The 17437-nt window shown below is 38.1% G+C and overlaps 2 protein-coding genes across 2 annotated transcripts in view; both read left to right on the forward strand.

Annotated features, from left to right (window-relative positions):
- The first annotated feature begins 966 nt into the window (after nucleotides 1-966).
- Nucleotides 967-8297, forward strand: gem (GTP binding protein overexpressed in skeletal muscle). The gene is made up of 4 exons (XM_057833318.1): nucleotides 967-1439; nucleotides 4115-4191; nucleotides 4308-4512; nucleotides 4596-8297. Exons 1-4 carry the CDS (start codon nucleotides 1094-1096, stop codon nucleotides 4874-4876), a joined length of 909 nt encoding a protein of 302 aa, XP_057689301.1. The 5' UTR covers nucleotides 967-1093; the 3' UTR covers nucleotides 4877-8297.
- A 4204-nt stretch (nucleotides 8298-12501) lies between these two features.
- cdh17 (cadherin 17, LI cadherin (liver-intestine)) overlaps nucleotides 12502-17437 on the forward strand; it is a 34966-nt gene continuing 30030 nt past the window's right edge. The window contains exons 1-2 of the mRNA XM_057834516.1: nucleotides 12502-12565; nucleotides 15200-15256. Of these exons, the coding sequence (XP_057690499.1) occupies nucleotides 15206-15256 (51 nt within the window). The 5' untranslated portion in view covers nucleotides 12502-12565; nucleotides 15200-15205. The remainder of the gene's footprint in view (nucleotides 12566-15199; nucleotides 15257-17437) is intronic.

A 17437-nucleotide genomic window follows, 5' to 3' on the forward strand; every position in this document is an offset into this window, starting at 1 on the left:
GCTCGTTCCTCTGTCTCCGAAGCAGGAGCAGGGAAATGACAAAAGCCGGACTAAGTCCAGTGACATAAAATACTGTTTGGGAGGTTGAAGAAGTCGGCAGTTTTGAGCATTATGCAGTAATATCCTTGTCGTACTGAATCAATATATTTTTAATATTTCATATTCCTTTTAGCACAACACTGTTATTTGGCATAGCCATATAATTTATTTAGTAATTGGGCAAAAATACTTAGATAAAAATAATTTGCTGTAAAAATATTGGAGTAGAGAAATAAAAGCAATAATGACGTTTTGCTTCTCTCTGTCACATTTTCCTCATTCTGAATCTTCCCCGTTGGGTTGAATACTAAATCGTTACTCTGCCGACGTCGTCACCCAGATAGAGGCGCTAGAGCGCAGCTATAACAGGCGGGGCTAAACGGCAGATTTAGAGTCATTTCTCGTCATCCGCGCTTTGCCAAATTGTTGTATATAGTCGAATTGTCCCTTTAATTCACATATTTACTATTTAAGAATTTTTTTATCGTGTCACATGCAGGCACTTCAAGCCTTATGTGAAAAATTCTGATCTTCCCCTTTAAATTAAATTATCGGAAAGTCGGTTACATGCAATGACATACATCTGTTGTCATTCTTATGTTGAGGTGGCAAAGGGAGAAAAATTGGTAAAAAGTGACCGATAAATTACTTTTAAAGTAATTTAGTTACTTTGGTGATAAAGTAACCAGTAAAGTGATTACTTTTTGGAGGCGTAATCAGTATTGAAATTACTTTTTCATGTAATCTATGACAACACTGACTGTTAGTGTACATTAGTGATAGTCTATCTAAACTCCCTCCGTGAGAGTACCAATACCCCCCCTCTTACACACACACATCACCACATCCCCCTCCAGTGACTGAGTGAGAGAGGTAGACCTCCTCATATAAACATGCAGGGAAACCCCGGCAGCATGCATTTCAGGATTGACTAGTGAGAGGACACCACACGCACTGGCAACATGTTTCTCAACTAATCTAATTCGCAAATGCAGTGATTTCAAGACAAGCTGCAGGGACCAATTTATAGTTAGGTTATTTCCTAATTGGGATCATGATGTCCAGCGTGCGCCGACACAGCCTCCGCCTTCAGAGCGAGCTCCACCGCTGGAGCATCTGCGACCCGGGCAGCCACCTGCTCCCCGACGGTCTCCTCGCCCGCGTCCCCGCCTGCATCTCCCGGTCCAAGTCGTGCGCCAGCTCCGCCGGGGAGTCGGATGGCGGAGGAAGCGGTCGCACCAGCTGGTCCTCCTCGTCCGACTCTGTCATCTCAGCCGACTCGCCCACTCCGTACCGGGTGGTGCTGCTCGGGGCCGGCGGGGTCGGTAAGAGCGCCTTCGCCTGCATCTTCTCCGGCGCCGCGGACAGCATGGACAGCGAAGACTGCGAGTTGTGTGGAGGTGCGAACACGCCAGCGCATCATGTAGATTTCATCTCTATGACAACTTTTGGGGACTTTTGACAACTTTTGTTTGAATTGTTCAACAAATTTCATGTTTTCTATTTAAAACTCATTAGCTGCCATTGATGGTCACATAGACGAACCAGGCTTGATTTTGTACTTTTGACATATTAACACTTTTAACACTTAAAAGGTAGGAATCAGATTAACAATCTTCATACTGTATTAACTTTGTCATGAATTAACATTGGCTGCCATTGACGGCGTTAGACGTCCAATCCATTTGAATTGGGAGGGCTGACAGCGACATTACCATTCAATGCCTGCAATCCCATTTCAAGTGGGTTTGATGACTATAACGAAAGAGGTGCCCTCAAGGCCATCAATGACATAAATGTACCTCTCCCACTTGCCAAAAACATCATACACGTGCAAAAACATTAACCCACATACACACACATTCACCATAATAACCCGCATCTTACTCACAAAATACACAAAAAATATGTCCAAACAGCAAAAACAACACAAAAAATGATATCTACTCACAACCACCCCAAAAGTATAACTATGATATAATATAACAAAAACATTCACCTAAAAGTTCAAATCTGCAGAAAAAAGAACATTCCATTACACAAACTACAACTACACGTACTGTAAAAAAACACGAAATCCTGAAGGTACTCCAACACACACAAAAAAAACCTCTCAACTCAGAAATAAAACACCTATAAAACACAAAAAATCCCTGTAAAAACTCTCACAAAATACACATATTCATGAAAAACACATCTCAAAACCTCTTACACCCACCCAAAAACTTTCAGGTTAACCAAAAACTTGCTCAAATCATTAAGCACAAATAAGGGGCAAATAAAGGATTTTCAGTGTGCCTTATTGTCCGAAAACACGATCCTGCTAGAAAGGGAACTCAATTGAAAAGCGCTTCAAACTTTGCGCCCTCAGTCCATCGCAGATTTTTTTTTTTCAGTTGGGAAAAAAAAAAAAAAAAAATACAAATGAGCTGTCCCGAGCCGATCGCTTAGTCTCACTCTCGCTCCACCCCTTCCTCTCCCTGCTCTTTGTTCCCCAGGCAGGTAGTGCACATGCACTGGAGTTGCTTATTAAATGTTGACAGATGTTTGTGATTGATCCTGCCAGAGTCACGGGCTTCAAAAGCACCGTATGCGTCAATCATCGTTGAACTTGTTAAACAGTTGTGTGGCAACTCATAGTGTGTTAAGTGAGAGGATTAGAGTAGACTCACTCAATGATGTGCTGCCTTGAAACAGACAGGCTTTGTTTGCGTATTGCGTAGGCGGAGGCATAAGGAAGCGCGCGGGTATGAATGTGTGTGTGTGGGGGGTGTGGCAACGTTCAAGGAAGCTGGACGTGTTGTTTTCGCGGCAATAAACACCACGTTAGAAGTGATCCTGAGCAGTTTGCAATTTCCACATGTCACTCCAAGAGTCACAGCCAAGGGAGGTAACAGAAGCATTTAATGAAGCCAAGCATTTTTCTACTACAGTACAGTACTTTATTTTGGGTGTAAAAATAATTCGGCCCAGGGGCGTTACCGGGGGGGGGGGGGGGCATTGCCCACCCACGGACACACTCTGCCCACCCAAAGAAAACTGGATGTAGTACTAACGGCAGTCTGGGCACCGCGTATGGTATCCCATTCATATAGTACTGATGCGTTCTAAGTTTTAACCTTTGCGTTGTTACCTCCTCTTTCACCTTTAAAAAAAATAAATAAATAAAATGAAATGTTGGTTTTGTTCCTAGGGGGCGCTAAACACATTTACGCATATTTTGATTTTTTTGTTTTTTCGTTTTTTACATTTTATCAAAGTTTTCACCAGTGTTCACCTGGCTGTAGAGTTTGGTGAGTTTTGAAGCATTCTGAAAGGGTCAAAGTAGGGCTCAAAGCGTCGGCGGGACAAAAAAATGACTGCTAGGGGGCGCCACATAGTGTATTTGGAATTTGTCTTTACACATATCAAAGACTGCACCTGTCTTGACCTGCCTGCCGATTTTGGTGCATTTTGAAGCATTCTAAGGGGGTCAAATTGAGCTCAAATGGGCTGCGGAACAAACTATAATAATAATAATAAAACCGAGGAACCACAATAGGTTACCTAAAATAAACATTGTCACCTGCATGTTCATACTGTTCAGTTATGGATGCGTTCTAACACCATTGATTCGGCAGGACAGTAACATGTTTAAAACATCATAATTATTACATTTGAAGTACTTTAAAACCATTTATGTACAGTATATAAAACATGTCTTATACAGTATGAATCTCTTACTAATGCTAAATCTGAGTAAATACATTGAACACACACAAATAGATAAATAAATAAATCGGGGCGGGGGGGGCCGCTTCACAGTTTTTCACTTATCGCGGCGGGTTCTGGTCCCAGTTAACCGCGAAAAACGAGGGATCACTGTCCCTGTATTTTGATTAGCAGTATGCAATAGCTCCAAGTCATTTCAGTATGACACATTGAATACAAAATCCAAACTACTACAACAATGACAATTTTGCTGTATGTAAATTCATTCATCTCTGAAACCACAGAATAGTTTCTTTTAAGAATAAGTAGTAGTATTTTAAAAAGTGCTCATTGATTATTCTCATTATTTTTCCCCTTCTTTTAGATGAAGTGCGTGAGAGGGAGTTTGATGTTGATGGAGAGGCTGCGACAATCATTTTGTTGGACACGTGGGATTCAGAGGTAAGTTAAACCAAGCCTGGAGTTGATAATGCTTTGGGTCAATCGTGTGATTGGACCACCTCCACCCAAGTTTATAATCTACTCAACACTTCAATTATCCCGTTTATGTTTAACAGAGTGACAGCGAATGGGCTCAGGAGCGTCACATGCAGTCGGGTGACGCCTTCCTGCTGCTGTACTCCATCACCGACCGGGCGTCTTTCCAACGGGCGTCGGAGTTGCGCATCAACCTACGCCGCCTCCGTCCCGCCCAACACACACCTATCATCCTGGTAGGCAACAAGTGTGACCTGGTGCGACGCAGAGAGGTCTCCACCAATGGTGAGAACCAATTACCCATGTTGTGCATCTTTCGAATATGTGTGAAAGTCGAGACTACAGGTACGGCCGTATCATGTCTCCAGAGGGCCGTGCCTGCGCCGCAGTGTTCGACTGCAAGTTCATCGAGACCTCCGCCGCCATGCAGCACAACGTTTGGGAGGCCTTCCGTGGCATCGTGCGCCAGCTGCGTCTGCGCAGAGACTCCAAGGAAGGCAAACGCGGCGGGCGGGGTGTCGGTCGCCCCCGCCGGGAGAGCCTCCCCACCAAGGCCAAGCGTTTCCTCGATAAGATGGTGGCCAGGAACAATCCCAGCGTTGCGTTCTGGCTCAAGTCCAAATCCTGCCACGACTTGTCTGTTCTGTAAGACAATGTTTGGCACTTTGCTAAAAGACTGAGGAGTGGGCTCACGGAGCAAACGAACACTATTATGAGGGGCGTTTAGGAAGAGTTTGATGGACAAAATGGCAATATTTGCTGTTTATAATGAACTCGGGAACAAGCAGGATGTTTCATATAATTCTCATAATATTTGTGTTCAGTCCTGCCTGTCTGTTGACCCTTTTATTGTAAATGTTAGACTCCTTTTTTTTTTAAATTATTATTATTATTTATACACAAGATTCTGTTATGAGGTCCGGCATAGGTCAACTCTCACATTTACTCATTACACACACTAAAATCTCTCAACTTGATTCATTAAACCGTGGTTTGTGGATAACAGAGATTTATCGGAATGTGTGAGTTTTGTTGTTGTTGTTCTGTTTGTATGAGTGTTTTTTAATGTGTGTGAGTTGTTTTGCATGAGAGTGTTTTATTGTGTACACTTCAAAAACACACTTCCTTAAAACTCGTTAAATCCCCTTGTTTTCAGTGTAAATCTATTAGAAATAAGTGAAATTATCTGCCGAGGCTTTCAGTAAATTTTACTCAGATTTCCTGAAATAAGAAAAATAGCTAGCTAAAAATAAGCTTAACTGACTTATTTTGAGCAATAAATTAGTATATTTGATCTTATAAAAGGTTTTAAATGTTCTTAATTCAAGAATAGATATTGTTCAAAACATTATATGAAAGCCATTTTTTCTTTATTTAGGTGAAAAATCCTTTTAGATGGATGGGCTTAATAAATGCAAATAAGTAAGTGGAATAATCATACACATTAATCTTTTACCTAGTCTTTAACACTCAAAACAAGATGGAGAAAATTATTTGACTAGATTTAAGAAAAATAATCTTAATAAGACACTAGAAACTAATTTCTGGAGAAATTACAATGGCGCTATGCTGTGGTTGATACAGATCTATCAGGTCACTTCCTGTTAATTTGGGGACATTTTGGGGACACGTCCTGTTGATATCAGGTCACTTCCTGTTAATTTGGAGACTTTTCAGGCACACAGGTTTTTCTGCCTTTGAAAATGAATGGGAAATTTGGACGTACATGGTCATCAATGGCATCGACTTACTTGGGCGCCAGTTGAATGCCAATGCTGTTATGGTAAAAAATCACAAGGACCTGTTTTCCTGCCATTAAAAATGAATGGGAAATTTTGAAATACAATGCTGTCAATGGCATCCCATTATAAATGAATAGGACCGTTTTTGGCGAATTTTGGGGGAATGTTGTCATTCAGCATAAGAATGACAACAGAAATATGTCATCACATGTAACTGACTTTCCGATAATTGAATTTAAAGAGGAAGATCAGAATTTTTCCCATAAGGCTTAATCTTCGAGTGAGCAGAGATTTAATTAGTCGATGGAGTTGATTTCAACCATCATTGACTCTCGCCAGCTAGGCCATTCTGGAGCCGTGAAACTAACAAATAACTGACAAATTGCATGGAATTTGTTGAAATCAACTCCTCCGATTAATTAAAATCCGACTAACTCGAAGATTAAGCCTAATGTCAAAGATTCTGAATTTCTGGTTAGGTGCAATGTGCAACACGAATATGATATAAACAATGCTCGCCGTTATGTAGTTTTGCTGTTGCAACAGCAAAACTATCAAACGGCCACGCATGCAGCAGCTCCAACCTATTGCTGGAACCCTTCAGAATGAAGGAAAAATACTCACGTTCATTCATAGAAGCACACAGATCAACGTTCCGTCACACATCTCAACAGGTGGCTGCACTCGATTCGAATGTTCACCTGTGCTGGCACGCGCCTTTCTCAGTGCCAAAACGCTTAGCGGGTGTGACTCGAGACCAAAACAGGAAGTAAATGTGAGCGGTTACGATGGAAACGAACACGCGCGAACCATTCTTAAATTTTCCATTCAAAAAGCTTTTCGTACATGACTACAATAGTCTGCATTCTACAAACATTATGAGGCAATAACAAAATAGTAATACACAGACACTAAGGAAACTAACTTTCATTAGATTACTGGTTTGGAAAAATCAACATGTTAGATTACTTGTTACTGAAAGAAAGTAAGTAAGTTACTAAGTAACGCGTTAGTGACAAAACTGTTTATAAGTGTATGATTTTTTTGTGTAATTTGTTCTGCATGTGTGAGGCTGGGGAATTTTTGAGATGGTCTAGTGAGGGAAACGATTTCTGTTTTTTTAAGAGGGTTTTGTCATGCCGTATGTATACGTATTGCTTGTTAGAACTTTTCGCTGAATGTGTGAGCTAGTTTTGTGTTGTGTGTATGGCAAATATTGACTTTGGTCTATGCAATACCTCATATCAGCATAATTCTGTGTCATGTTACCACTTGTATGTAGCTTACCGTGTTGCTTATTGAAAAGGGAACTCATGATAAGACAAAATCTTCTTTGTGTGTTCTCGGGTGTGACTCACTTTTAACACAATGTAGTTACATGGGAACCGCTATAAATAACAGAGCGACGGATGACTCACGGGTGATAATAATGTCACAGTGAATATTGAAAAGACTCAATTAGTGCGTGATTAGGTGGTGAGGGTCTAACGGAGGGTTGGGGCTTGAAGTGTGACATGTTGATTGATGCCATTGTTGGAAAAAATGGGAAAAAATGAATATGTTACCAAGGAAACATCGCTAGTAGGACGTGTATATGTTGCTAGAGTGGCAAAACTGAACAACTACATGAGTGTGTTGTAAGACCTGGAGGCCTCTTCCTCAACTTGTCAAACAGAAGGTGTTGCCGCATGCTGGCCTGCGTTATGACATAATCCACACGAATTGGCCACTTTTGTGCGAGGCGTCGACAGTCGCGGGTTGTGTTAAAGCAGCCCTGCTGCTATCAAAATGGTGACTCATTCACTCACAGGCGCTGCAGTTAAGGATTCACAGTCGTCGCCTCTCTTGTCCTCCTCCGCAGGATGTTTGCAAGATAACCACGCTGGTGTTTTGATGTGTAAAAACGCTACATAGTTGATGAGTGGTGAAGGCAGGTTAGCGAGTGTCGAGGTCAATTGTTCATGGGCGACCACTGTGATCGATCCATCAGTACTATTGACGGCACAAGGCCTTATCAGTCATTGGTGCTAATGGAAAATCTGACAGGAAGCGGCCCACTAGCGCAGGTCAAAGTCTGACAAGATACATGCCGTTGAGTCGGAACACGTCTTAACATTTTTGTCTATTGGTATATGGTTGAGAATAAGGATGAGGGCTATATTTGAGTTCGAAGGGTTTGCAAAAAAGCCTCTTGGCAGTCCATTGTGAACTTCTGTTTAAATTGTCGCCGTCTAAAAGCCATGCAAGAAAATTTGTGATGCAAAAATTGAGTCATAATGGACACTGTATGAATCACGATAAGGTACTTGAACATTGTGATCTCTATCAGCCAGGAGAAGAATGTTAAAAAAATATATTTTACATTATAAATAAACTTGTATTGATCAATACTTAAAAATGTTTTCTTTGTTTTATTTTATTTTATTTTTTAACCCTTTCAGTTACAGTGGTCACTACAGTGGACAATTATTCAAAAATTGGGCAAGTACCCGTATTTTTCTGACTATGTCGACTGACTAAGTTCTGACTAAGTCGCAGTTTTTTTCATAGTTAGGCTGGGGTGCGACTTATACTCCGAAGCGACTTATGTGTGAAATTATTAACACATTATTATATCATTTCACGTGTTATTTTGGTGTTTTGGAGTGACACTGATGGTTTGGTAAAGTTGTTAGCATGTTCTTTATGCTATAGTTATCTGGATAACTCTTAATAGCTATGTTACGTTAACATACCGGCTACGTTCGCATTTCGTTGTTCATGCATCATGTAACATTATCATTCTGTAGACTTATTCAGCATGTTGTTCACTATAGTATTTTTATTTTAAATAGCCTTTCAAGACGACATATCTGTTCTATGTGTTTATCAAGTAAATTTCCCCCAAAAATGTGCTTTATACTGCGGTGCGACTTATACTCAGGTGCGAGTTGTAGTCCGAAAAATACGGTAACTATTTTTGGTGATTTAAAAAAAAAAAAAAACATACCGTAGTTTCCGGACTATAAGCCGCTATGTTTTTCCTTCATTTTAAATCCTGCGGCTAGTCCAGTGCAGCTTACTTGTTGATTTATTTGGGTTAATAGGTAACACTATATTTGACAGTGGCGTCACAAGGCTGCCATAAGACTGTCATAATTATGACATGACACTATCATGGGCATTAATGACATTATGAAATATGTCACTAACTCCATTTATGTCCACCTCGGATTTTTACATCCATTCAAAAGTGAGATAATTTGCAGGATGACACAAAATGCATTGGGACATGACACAATAATGGGCATTACCGAATGTTTATGACAGATGTCATAAAGTGTCATCTGGCAAATTATGTCACTCCATTTATGTCCAGCTCGGATCTTTTACATCCATACAAAAGTGAGATAATTTGCCGGATGACACAAAATGACATTTGTCATAAGCATTCATTAATGCTCATGACATGCCATAATAATGACGGTCTAATGACAGTCTTATGGCTTCACTGTCCAATAAAGTGTTACCAAATACCATAACTAGCAATTAATGAAACAACAAGAACAGTAACTGAAGAAATAATTAGCACAGAGCATGAATTTCGATTGCTGTTTACATCTGTAGTGCTGAAGTGCATGCTAGGAGGCATGTTGGACAACAACGTTGACAGCAGGTGGCAGCAGAGGTTAACTCTGCTCGGGGGAGCAGTGATGGCCAAATGAAGCTTCTTGAAGCAATGAAGCTTTGCAGCGAATTGGTTCAAAGCGTCATGGTGGTTATTTTGGGCTTATGACAGTCGTATGATGACGCAGTCAAATAAAGTGTTACCAGTTAGTATCTTTTTGTGTAAATATTCAATAATACAGTGAGGACAGCTGCGGCTTATACTACAGTGCGGTCCATCTATGAACAAATGTCGGGGTTTTTTTGTCAAATTTGGTTGGTTGGCGGCTAATAGTCAGGTGTGCCTTATGGTGTAAAAAATTACAGTAAATATGAACAATTATATATATATTTATTATGATTTACTCATTATTGTATTTTTTAATGTCGTTTTTATTTGTCAAATTTGGTTGGTTGGCGGCTAATAGTCAGGTGTGCCTTATGGTGTAAAAAATTACAGTAAATATTAACAATTATATATATATATATATATATATATATATATATATATATATATATATATATACATATATATATATATATATATATATATTTTTTTTTTAATGAGTTACTCATTATTTTATTTTTAAAAATATTTTTTATCTAATTTTATAAATTAATACATTTTTAATAAAAGCTAAATTCATTAAATTAAAATAATACAAACAGAAATATGCGCTGGTTAATGCCCCAAGTTTTTAACCCAATACAACAACTTGCCATTGACAACCGTGAACGCTCATCTTTCAGTGACATTGACGGCGTTAGATGTTCAATGCATTTTGACTGAGAGGGGCGAATGGTTCATTCAATGCATTTTGACTGAGAGGGGCGAATGAACCATTCGCCCCTCTCAGTTAAATTGCTTTGGACATCTAGCGCAGTCAATGGTACCCAATGAGCTACCTTACTTTCCGGACTATAAGCCGCTACTTTTTCTCCCATTTTAAATCCTGCGGCTTATAGTCCAGTGTAGTGTGGCATTTATGTTGATTTATTTGGGCTAATAGGTAACACTTTGACAGCGGCGCTATAAGACTGCCATAAGACTGTCATAATTATGACATGACACTATCATGGGCATTAATGACATTATGAAATATGTCACTAACTCCATTTATGTCCAGCTCGGATCTTTACATCCATTCAAAAGTGAGATAATTTGCAGGATGACACAAAATGACATCTATCATAAGCATTCATTCATGCTCATGGCAGTGTCATGTCATAATTATGACATGGTCTTATGATAGTTTTATGGCACCACTGTCAAATAAAGTGTTACCAAATACCATAACTAGCAATTAAGGAAACAACTGGAATAGTAACAAGAAATAATTAGCACAAAACATGAATTTTGATTGTTATCTCCATCTGTAGCGCTGCAATGCATGTTAGGAGGCATGTTGGACGACAACAGCGTTGACAGACGGTGGCAACAGAGGTTAACTGTCTCCCTCAGGGGAGCAGTGATGGCCAAATGAAGCATCTTGAATATTACGGTAAATGAGTTCCCTGTAAGGGTTAGGAAAAACAAAAAAAATCACAACTGGTGCAATAATTGAGGCTTTACAGTAATCCCTCGCTACGTCTCGCTTCAAACTACACGCCCTCAGTCGATTGCAGATTTTTTTCAATTAAAAAAATAAATATAGTATTTTATTTAAAACTGTTAAGATATATGCATGTATACATGTGCAAATCATTTTCTTTTATATAATGTATATCTCATTTATAAATTATTAAATTTATTAAAAACATTTATTAAAATATACATATTCATACATATATGGGTATTTGTTTTTGTTTTGTTTTAATTATACCATATATAGCAATTAATGAAACAACTGGAACAGTAACTGAAGAAATAATTAGCACAAAAGATGAATTAAGATTGTTATTTACATCTGAAGCACTGCAATGCATGCTAGGAGGCATGTTGGATGACAATAGTGTTGACAGCAAGTGGCAGCAGAGGTTGATTGTCGCCCCCAAGGAAGCAGTGATGCCCAAAAGAAGCTTTTTGAAGCAATGAAGCTTTGCCGTCAATTGGTTCAAAGCTTCTTGGTGGTTCATTTGGTCTTAGACAGTCTTAGACATTTGGTCTTAGACAGTTGATGCAGCTGTCAATTAAAGTTTCATCGGTTAATATCTTCTGGTGTAAATATCCCAGCTGCGGCTTTTAGTTCAATACGGCTTATCTATGAACAAATGCCATTTTTGTGTCAAATTTGGTGGGTGGCGGCTTACAGTCAGGTGAGCCTTATAGTCCGAAAATTATGGTAAAAAAGTCAAAAACATGTCTTATATGTATCTCTTTCCAATGCTGTTAAATCTGAATAAATACATAAGACACACACCAAGACTTTTTTTTAAAGGTAAATAAGCTCCGCCTCTACTTTGCTGATTTTTTTTTTTTTTCGCGGGGGGTGGGCTGTCCCCATTCACCGTGAAAAACGATGGATTACTGTAGTCCTAGCCAATCAGTGACTAAGTGTTTTTATATTAGTTTGAAATCAAATATTGAAATGTAACGGGAAATTCATTTGCTAATCTGAAAAAGAAGGTTTGAACTCACTCATTTCCATTGACAGTAATAGAAGTCCAATCCATTTGAACTGGAGTCCATCCAGTTCAAATACATTGGACATCACTCACTTTTTAATTCTTGTTTTTCCACTGCACTGACTTTATAAAATAGACTCAAATGTGTAACAATACTTTGTAAAGCAGCACAGGGACGTTACATGAAGTAATATAGGAGTTCTTACAGTGTTTCTTCCTTTGTTCCTTCCTGCTTGCCGAGCCCATTGCTAGCGTCAGTACTGATTAGACAATGATTAGATCCCATAAAAGTGCGCTGGTTAACATGTGGTTAACGTTTGACCAGGCCGGATGACAATTGACAACAGTCGCTCTGGGAGTGACTGGCTGGATCTCAGCGGAGAAAGGTAAGTCACCTTTAACTCTCTTCTACTTGCACTTTTATTCGAATGTATTCAATGGTTTTTGTATTTTTAAGTGCTGATTTTCTTCATGGTCTTTTTGGCATGTGTTGTCAGTTTTTCTTTTGAATGACCTTGCCCGTATGTAAAAGTTTAATCTAACAAACTTGAGAGAACAAAATGTATTGTGCTAAAAGGTCAAAATCAAGCATCTTTACTGGTGACTGTGTTAAATTGGCGACTTTAAGACAAAAAGGTCATTAGCGGCCACTCAATGTCACCTTCACTCTTGTCTATCTAGGGCACGTCCCCCTTCATTTGACAGCTTGAGTCATGTTCATGTGTCTTTAGTACTAGAACTAGAACTAAATAGGTGTCATGAATGAGCTGTGTTTTAAGAAAAGTGTGGAATGTATGCAGATAAGCACAAAACGCAGTCATCTGTGTACCCAATTAATTGATTAACAAATAATCGCTCTATCTGAATCAACCTAACCTCCTAAACAAAATGGATTTGACGTCTATCGCTGTCAGTGGCACTGAAAGATGGCCATTCAATGCCAGCAATCCTAGTTATGTCAGACCGAGATGATGAGGCGGACTTGGCTGTGGAGTATTGGCAACAAAAAGTTTATTAAGAAAAGAAAGGTTCTTCCGTTGGGATGCGGGGATGAGTAAAAGTACAAACATAAAACGCTCCAAACGGAGGAAAAAAACATGACAACTAAGATCCAAAATTTCAAACACAAAGCACTCCAAATGGAGGATAATATCTGGATAACTATGATTGCTCAAAAACTAGGCTGACGTGATCACATGAGTAGGAAGACAATTTAGCACAAGACAAGGTCGATGCAGACTATTTATACAGAAGAGGTAATGGGGAACCGGTGGAAACAATAGGTGATTAGGTGACAAGAAGAAGGGCAAGTGTACAGACACAAGAAGGGTAAAGCCTTCAAAATAAAACAGGAAATGACACGGCACAACTCCCGCATGACGTGACAAGTTAAAATGTATTTGATGTCTATTGCTATTAATGGTAGTAAATGAGTTCATAAAACAAGAACCATATTTGGTTATTCAAATTTGAAAAAAAACACACAAAAAAACAAAAAAAAAAACTTGAAATTATGTGATTTCAGTCAATCAGCAAAAAATATTGATAATAACGAAAACTTAACATTTAGTATAATGGAAAAAGTACAGATTACACTGTAGTGTCCTGAGATATGGGTAACATAGACTTTACCATCAGCTGACGGGACACGGGCCTCGGGGCGGATCTGGAGGGGACCTAGTTTCAAAAACTTAAAATTCAAATATTTTCGAAACCAAAGTGGTTAGCGACCTAAAACCAAAACAGACACCTCCATTAAGCATATATGAGTCTCCATGAGCAGCGACATCAAAAAATTCAAAGTTGTTCCCTAATAAAATCCCGATTAATTATTTATTCTATACAAATATAACAAAATTTGGCTATAAAATTTTCTAATTTTACGCTAGATGCACAAAAATCACCAAATGCGGGGATAATCACCTATATTTTCAGAATCAATTGCCATAATTACATATCATACAAGATTTTGCTCAAAATAGCTATAACTAATAAACTAATAACTTAATTTTTCAACAGCTAATGAATCAATTTTCACATCAGAAACTTAATACTTGAGGAAGGCATGCAGAATCATCTTAATTTTACTCAACAAGGGCAAAATTTGCATTTTTATATATACAGTCGCAACATATTAAGTTGAATTCCGCTATTGTGTAAGATACAAAATCAAACATGGCGTCCGTCACGAAACAAATAACTTTTTAAGTTGAAAATTCTTGTAAATATATGCTTAAATCGCAAAATTTTTATAGATATGAACGTAAAACAGTCTAGATTATTGGTTAAAAGCAAAAAACGGGCAGTTATCATCCATTATACGGAAATATTTCACACCAAAGTTGAGGTATTGTTTAATCCAACATGGCAAAGAACAAAAAGCTATTTAAGTTGAACATTTTTGCAAATAAATTCTTAAATTGTGGAATTTTTGTGGATATGAACATACAACAGTCTAGACTCTTGGTTAAAAGCAAAAAAAAAAACAAAAACGGGCAGTTATCATTCATTTTACGTAAATATTTCAATGCCTGCTTTTATGCAGTAAAATCTTTGTCCTATTTCCACCTAAATCTGGCGGTAGAATGCAGCGAGTTTATCACATTAAACAGTGAACGCCACCTCAACGCTGTATGGGTCGGCCCCCTACGGGAAGGCGTGGCGAAAAGAGTGTGGGAGTTGTCTTCTCAACTGATGGTGGAGTCTATGGGGTAGCCTAAGATACTTTTTTTCTTTTGCTTTGACATGAGAGCAAAAATTTGACATACGAACACAGCATGATAAGAGTGAAAGCAACTCCCTTCGCAACATGAACAATTCTTCAAAAATATGTTTCAAGCTATTTATTGAGTTTTCACATCTGAGGTTTCTAACAAACATGTTTAATTTCTTATCGAACTGATCAGTCAAAATGAATTGGAGTTATTTATTTGAACTGGTATATTAAAAACAAATCGGTAAAATTCTATAAAGAGATCATATTTTGATCCAATAACGTATCTGTCCTTGTTTTTCTGCAGACTGTGATGATGACTCCCATGGTGCATCTGTGTCTTCTGGCACTCCTGCTCCACTCTGTGAGTACACTGCATATTCATAGGAAAATGTCAAAAGACACACACAACCTCATGCAGAGACACCACACATTTCCAGAAAAGGCGCAAGTGATTATTAAAGTGAGTCACAGCTGATTCACTGAAGCGGAAGGTGTCCTTTGGCCCGTCTCGTCTAGGAAAGGCCAGACTTTTTCCATATAATACCTGTTCAATCAATAACTGAACTTGCTTGCTTGACTGATGTTGCCCTTTGACCTCTTTCCTTGCTTAATGATAGAACAGTACACTGTAAAAAACATTAATAATAATAATGAAATACATTTAAAATATAGGGTGAGACAATTCACATATAATGAACAATTTACAATAACAAAAATAATAAATAATAGGGTCGGGGTTATTTTCAACACAAGCTGTATTGTTTGCAATGTCTTTTGGTCCTTATAGCCTTTGGGTTCAAAGAGGAACTTAAATCGTCCAAATATAAAGAAAACATTTTTCCAAAAACATTCAAATTTGGTCTTTGATTCGCATATTTTACACAGTGAATGTGAAATTTTGCCAAAATTAAAATAAGGTTTATAACATATCTTTTATCCATTTCTTGTTTGTCAGTGTTAGATATGCCGAACAAAATATGTCTAAAAATTAATTTCAATGAGGGCTCAACCTTGGAGTTGATAAAATTATCCAAGTCAACCCAAAATACGTGAGACTATATACACAGATAGTTTCCTCTGAAGTTGCACAAAAAGAACATAATGTATCAATATTAATTTTAAATTTTACCATTGTTGTTTTTACAGGATAACACCTGTGAAGTATTTTGAGTTTATTTCTCAATTGATATTTTCCAGGCAAAAGCTAAGTCTGTTTCCATTCAATATTTTTGCATAAATTATTCTAATAAAAAATTGCAGCAGGTTTGAAGAAGTCCCCTCACACAATTGTTTGAGGCTTCAGAGCTTAAAAATGCACATTTGTCACCAATGACCAGGGACTTTGGATCAAAGATTGGAATTTCACAATTTCCACCTTTAAGTGAACATTGTAATAATCTTTGAGAGCCCTCTTGGATTGCATCAAACACAATAGAATATTCACGAGGTGTAACAACAATACTATAAGCAGAACAAATTCTTCCTATGTAAAAAGTTGACCTTCATCATTCAGTAATTGACGAAGAAAATGTTATTCTTGACCCATCTTTCAATGTATAAAGATTTATTTCGATATTGTATATCTTGATTGTTCCAAATGTAATACCTATGTGGTGAAAAATTGTGTTTATAGATCATTGACCATGACATAAGAAGTTGAGTGTGGAATTTGGTTAATTTAACGGGTCACTTAGAAATGTTGTAATTACACCTCAACAAAAATTTCATACCTCCTACAGATTTAAAAATGTGTATAGTGATGAAATTCCATATTGAGTTAGGATTTTTCAAATATAATTTAATCCATTCAATTTTAAATGATGCATTTAAAGAGGTAAAGTCCAAAGCGTTAAAGCCTCCTGAAGCTACATTATTTATCATAACATTCTTTTTTATGTGATGTATTTTGTTTTTCCAAATGAAATTGAATAAAATTCTGTCTATTTGAACACAAATTTCTCTTGAAACGTCAAGCGCCATCACTGCATACAGTGGGGCAAATAAGTATTTAGTCAACCACTAATTGTGCAAGTTTTCCTACTTAAAAAGATTAGAGAGGCCTGTAATTGTCAACATGGGTAAACCTCAACCACGAGAGACAGAATGTGGAGAAAAAAAAACAGAAAATCACATTGTTTGATTTTTAAAGAATTTATTTGCAAATCATGGTGGAAAATAAGTATTTGGCCAATACCAAAAGTTCATCTCAATACTTTGTTATGTACCCTTTGTTGGCAATAACGGAGGCCAAACTTTTTCTGTAACTCTTTACAAGCTTTTCACACACTGTTGCTGGTATTTTGGCCCATTCCTCCATGCAGATCTCCTCTAGAGCAATAATGTTTTGGGGCTGTCGTTGGGCTTTCAACTCCCTCCACAGATTTTCTATGGGGTTGACATTTGGAGACTGGTTAGTTCACTCCAGGACCTTCAAATGCTTCTTACGAAGCCACTTTTTTGTTGCCCTGGCTGTGTGTTTGGGATCATTGTCATGCTGAAAGACCCAGCCACGTCTCATCTTCAATGACCTTGCTGATGGAAG

Source organism: Corythoichthys intestinalis, chromosome 4 (genome assembly GCF_030265065.1).
Source record: "Corythoichthys intestinalis isolate RoL2023-P3 chromosome 4, ASM3026506v1, whole genome shotgun sequence".
In the NCBI taxonomy this organism is placed as follows: Eukaryota; Metazoa; Chordata; class Actinopteri; order Syngnathiformes; family Syngnathidae; genus Corythoichthys; species Corythoichthys intestinalis.